The 4,705-nt window shown below is 55.4% G+C and overlaps 2 protein-coding genes across 2 annotated transcripts in view; both read left to right on the forward strand.

The window, feature by feature from the left end:
* Positions 1 to 237: 237 nt before the first annotated feature.
* On the forward strand, positions 238 to 2,748 carry ACA1_130840 (glycerol-3-phosphate dehydrogenase protein, putative; the record flags this gene model as incomplete). The annotated part of the gene is made up of 12 exons (XM_004336834.1): positions 238 to 329; positions 664 to 735; positions 838 to 940; positions 1,029 to 1,125; positions 1,369 to 1,404; positions 1,563 to 1,675; positions 1,741 to 1,832; positions 1,975 to 2,082; positions 2,159 to 2,240; positions 2,351 to 2,411; positions 2,545 to 2,594; positions 2,713 to 2,748. 12 exons carry the CDS (start codon positions 238 to 240, stop codon positions 2,746 to 2,748), a joined length of 942 nt encoding a protein of 313 aa, XP_004336882.1.
* Positions 2,749 to 3,041: 293 nt separating this feature from the next.
* ACA1_130850 (AMPbinding enzyme domain containing protein) overlaps positions 3,042 to 4,705 on the forward strand; it is a gene marked incomplete at both ends in the record, with an annotated part of 4,582 nt that continues 2,918 nt past the window's right edge. Inside the window, 7 exons of the mRNA XM_004336835.1 lie at positions 3,042 to 3,250; positions 3,335 to 3,387; positions 3,550 to 3,650; positions 3,793 to 3,932; positions 4,040 to 4,184; positions 4,288 to 4,346; positions 4,439 to 4,506. Coding sequence (XP_004336883.1) covers positions 3,042 to 3,250; positions 3,335 to 3,387; positions 3,550 to 3,650; positions 3,793 to 3,932; positions 4,040 to 4,184; positions 4,288 to 4,346; positions 4,439 to 4,506 — 775 coding nt within the window. The remainder of the gene's footprint in view (positions 3,251 to 3,334; positions 3,388 to 3,549; positions 3,651 to 3,792; positions 3,933 to 4,039; positions 4,185 to 4,287; positions 4,347 to 4,438; positions 4,507 to 4,705) is intronic.

Here is a 4,705-nt window from a genome sequence, read left to right on the forward strand (position 1 = left end):
CTCGACCACCAGACGACGAAGCCATTGGTGAGAGGGGCCACGGTGTCTTATGACAGATAAGCTGTGTTTGACAATGCAGACAAGTACTTTCTTATTTCTTTGATAATTTTCTTCTTTCTTCTTGCAGATGGGCCTGACGTCCCACACGCGGACATCGGACGAGGCGCAGGCCGCGTTAGTTAGGCACTCGGGCAAAAGCCTTTGGACACCACCAGCACCGCACCACCGCCAGACAGCATGATGCAGGCCTGCACAGCGTCGGCCACACTCAACGGCATCGCCCCCGCCGGAGGACCGCTCCAGGTCGCCATCATTGGTTCCGGCAACTGGTATCACTCTTTCTTGATTTCTCAACTTATATTACTATTTACACAATTTTATCATTTATTACTGTAGTGTTATAATTGTGCCAGCTTGCTTGTTCCTTCCTCTTCCTGCCTTTATTAAATAATTGGTTCCTGCTTTTAAATAAATATATTATTTCAATAAAAAATAAAACAGGGGGAGCGCCATCGCCAAGGTGGCCGGAGAGAACGTGGCGCGCCAGCCGGACCTATTCCTCCCCCGCATCAAGATGTATGTATTCCCTTTCCCCCGGCCTGCGCACTGCATTCCTTCCGTCCCAGCCTGACTGTGTTGTATGCGTGCCATGTGACCGACCAGGTGGGTGTTCGAGGAGCTCGTGCAGGGTCGCAAGCTGACCGACATCATCAACACGCAGCACGAGAACGTCAAGTGCGTGTGCCCTCCCATCGTGACGAACACACCATTGTAGTGCGCGTGGGTCCTGATGATGCGCCTTGGTGTGTGGTCGACCATGCACTCACTACTGGGCAGGTATTTGCCGGGCATCAAGCTGCCCGCGAATGTCGTGGCGGAGCCTGACCTCCTCGAGACGGTCAAGGACGCACACCTGCTCGTCTGGGTGCTCCCGCATCAGGTACCCCCCCCCTAGCACATGTCTCTATTGCCGGTGCCGCATGTGGTGGCTTACGCGCGCCCGCGTTTTCGCACCACGACGTACACAGTTCGTGGGGTTCACGTGCAAGAAGGTGCTGGGCCACATCAGACCCGATGCCAAGGCTATCTCACTCATCAAGGTCGGCCTCGCACCTCCATCCACGCGTCATTACTATTTTTTATTCATTTGTTCACTTGAGAATTTCTTCATTTATTCTGTTATTTAAGAAATCATTTATTCATATATGAACTGGGCCTCATCATAACTGACAACGAGCGTTGCAGGGCATGTCGGTGGTGGATGGCGAGCCGCAGCTGATCTCCGAGCTCATTCACGGCACGCAGTCCTCCCCTTAAAGCCGTGCGCTGGTTCTCGATTAATTGTGTTGCTTTCCTTTCCACCTGCAGAGCTGCTCGGAATTGATGTGAGCGTCCTGTGTGGCGGTACTTCCTCTCTTGGTCGCGCGTGTGTCGTGTGTGCGTGTGTGCGTGTGTGATGGTGCGCGCGTGTGTGTGCGTGTGTGGGTGTGCGTGTGCGTGTGTGCGTTATTGGTCGTGTGTGTCGTTACATGGGCTCACGTTGCGTTGGTTGCTTCGCCCAGCCAACATCGCTAATGAGGTGGCCAAGGGCGAGTTCAGCGAGGCGACCATCGGGTACAAGGACAAGGAGGTCGGCGCGGTCTGGAAGAAGCTCTTTCACAGCCCCACCTTTCGCGTACGCCCTCCCTCTCGCCCCCCGCCCCACCGCTCCGGCCCGTCGTAGACAACGGCGCGCAACAGGTCAACACGGTCGACGATGTGGCCGGCGTGGAGGTGTGCGGAGCGCTGAAGAACGTGGTCGCCCTGGGCGCCGGCTTCTGTGATGGTCTCGGGTAACTCCCCCTCGTTCACCGACCTTAACCAATAACACACACACACGACACGACACGACACGACACGACACGACACGACACGACACGACACGACACGACACACGACATTCATAGCATACTAAACAGAACCTCGCGTGTGCAGATATTCGTCTAACACGAAGGCGGCCATCATTCGATGTGGGCTCGAAGAGATGCGAAGGTTTGCCGACACCTTCTTCAAGAACATCAAGGCGCAGACCTTTTTCGAGAGGTGGCGGCACACTCTCCACTCCCTTTCGTTCACCGCTTCCGACACACGACTGAACTCACTCTTGCTCCTTGGGCAGTTGTGGGGTGGCCGACCTGATCGTCACCTGCTTCAGCGGGCGCAATCGGAAGGTGTCCGAAGCCTTTGTCGTGACGAAGAAGGTGCTCTAGAACCCATGCGCGCGTCAGTTCTTCATTGTTTCGTGCAATGCGACATTTCAATCTACGAGGACCCCACTCACGCCAACGATGACCACCTCTGTGATCGTCAGAGCTTCGAGGAGCTCGAGAAGGAGTTGCTCGATGGCCAAAAGCTGCAAGGCACCCTCACCGGTACGTGTGCTCTTCGGTCACACTCTCGCCACCTCGTCTCGCCCTCGGTCGTTCTCATATTGTCGTCATCGTCACACACACACACACACACATCACACACACACACACACAACATCACACACACCACACACAGCGCAAGAGGTCCACGAAATCCTGGAGAAGCGAGGCCTCACACTCAAGCACGTTCCCCCTCTCTCCGTTGTGTGCCGGCACCACACACACACCTAACGGCACCCATCATAGGTTCCCGCTCTTCACGACCATCTATCGAATCGCGTTCGAGGGCTTGCCGCCCTCCCAGATCATCGCCTTTGACGAGTCCTCGGCCTCTGCTTGACGGCCGTATGTCGATGGTGGTTGGTGCCACACACAGAAGGCCTTGGTCGTCAAGGAAACGCGGCCAATCATTTTTTCTCTTTTTGTTTCTTCTACTCCTTCGCCTTGGCTACCTTTTGGTCATCGGTCGCACAACACGAACGCACGCAAACACGCACAAGACACGTGAGCCGACGGCCGAATAATACGAGAAGCAGATCGAGGGTGGGTGCAAAAAAGCGGATCGACATACACATCTACGGCAGGAGTTAGAATCGTGGAATCGTGTAGGGAGAGATTTTTTTGAGGAAGAAGATGGATAGGCTGAGGGGCGGCGGTGGAAGAAGGGTGCCCGAGGTGCTGCGTCAGGTGGCGGCGGTCGAGGTGCGGCGACAGACCATCGAGGTGGATGATCCGTGCGCCCGCTCCGGCGGGGAGACCCTGCCGCGACGCACGGCCCGACTGTCGGGCGAGCTGCTCTCCCTCCTCTTTCCCCACTCGACCACACTTCCCCACGCCTTCAAGTACTTCCCGCTTCGTCGCTTTTATTTTGTTCTTATTTTTTAAAAAATTGTAAATAATAACAAACAATTATTATTTAAATGCAGGGGTGCCACGGAGAGCAACCGCAACCGTGCCGCGGTGTCGGCCCGAGTGTGGAGTACGCACCCACTTATTTTCATTTATTTATTACAATTTTTTGCCATCAATTGATATTTATGATAAGACGCGTGCCACACGTGCGCGGTTCAAAGAACATGTGGCTTATTTGCAGATTTATTTATTCGAATTGTTATTTATTTATTTTCATTTTTGGCGACAGCTGGCGACAAGTGGGGCGCGTACGAGTGCACCACCTATGGTGCCCTCTCGGCGCGCGTTGACAACTTTGGATCCGGTCTGCGCAACCTGGGCCTCCGCTCGGTACACGCACACAACACACAACACACAACACACAACACACAACACACAACACACACAACACATGTACACTCAGAGACACGACACATACCACCGCGTTGCTTTTATGAGTCGTTGGGCTTACATGCGGTGCGGGGTGGCGTAGGGCGACTTCCTCGCGATCTGGGCCGATAACAGCGTGGAGTGGGTCGTGGCGTCGCTGGCCGCCTTCGCACACTCGCTGGTGGTGGTGCCCATCCGACCGGATGTCTCCCCGACCACGGCCCGACACATCCTCACCCACAGGTACGCCGCGCGTGTGTCGTGAGTCGTGTGTGTGGCGTGTGTCGTGTCGTTTATGTAGTCTGGCACGGTGGAGGTGCGCGCTTAACGTGGGCTTGGTGGGTCGACAGCAATGCCAAGGTGGTGATTTGCTCGCACGCCACGCTGCCCGATTTGGCGTCGGTCATCAAGAAGTGCAAGAAGGTGAGCCACGCGGTGGCGATCCCGCGCTCCCAGAAGAGCAAGGGCAGCAGCAAAGGTGGTGTCGAACTGGAGGTAAACACCGCACACGACACGATCCAAGTAGTTGTTGTTTGAATGTTGTTGTATATCACCGTTGTTATGATTATCATTGAACTCACTGCTTCCATTAAAATAGGATATGCGCGACCTGGGCAAATGCCAACTGCGGTCCTTCGCAGAAGTCGAAACCAACGGGTACCGGCTGCACCTTCGCTTCGTCGTCGCGCCTCATTTTTTCATGATGGGAAAATGTTTGACTCGGCGCCGTTGGCTCTGGATCTGCGCAGGTCACAAAAGCCCATCAAGCCCATCATACCCGACGCCTCCTCGCCGGCCGTCATCGCCTACACCGAAGGTACGAACGCGCACCACCGCAAACAGCTGCGGAAGTGTTGCTGACGTGGCAGTTGTTGAAAAACAAAACAAAACAAAAAGGTTCGAACGGCGCGCCCAAGGGTGTGGAGATCAGCCATGCGGCGTTGGTCGCGACGCAGGCCGGGCTGGTCGCCCATGCTGGAGGCCGGCGGCGAGTGGGTGTCGACTCGGACGTGTTC

This window comes from Acanthamoeba castellanii (genome assembly GCF_000313135.1).
Source record: "Acanthamoeba castellanii str. Neff unplaced genomic scaffold scf7180000084698, whole genome shotgun sequence".
NCBI lineage: Eukaryota > Discosea > Longamoebia > Acanthamoebidae > Acanthamoeba > Acanthamoeba castellanii.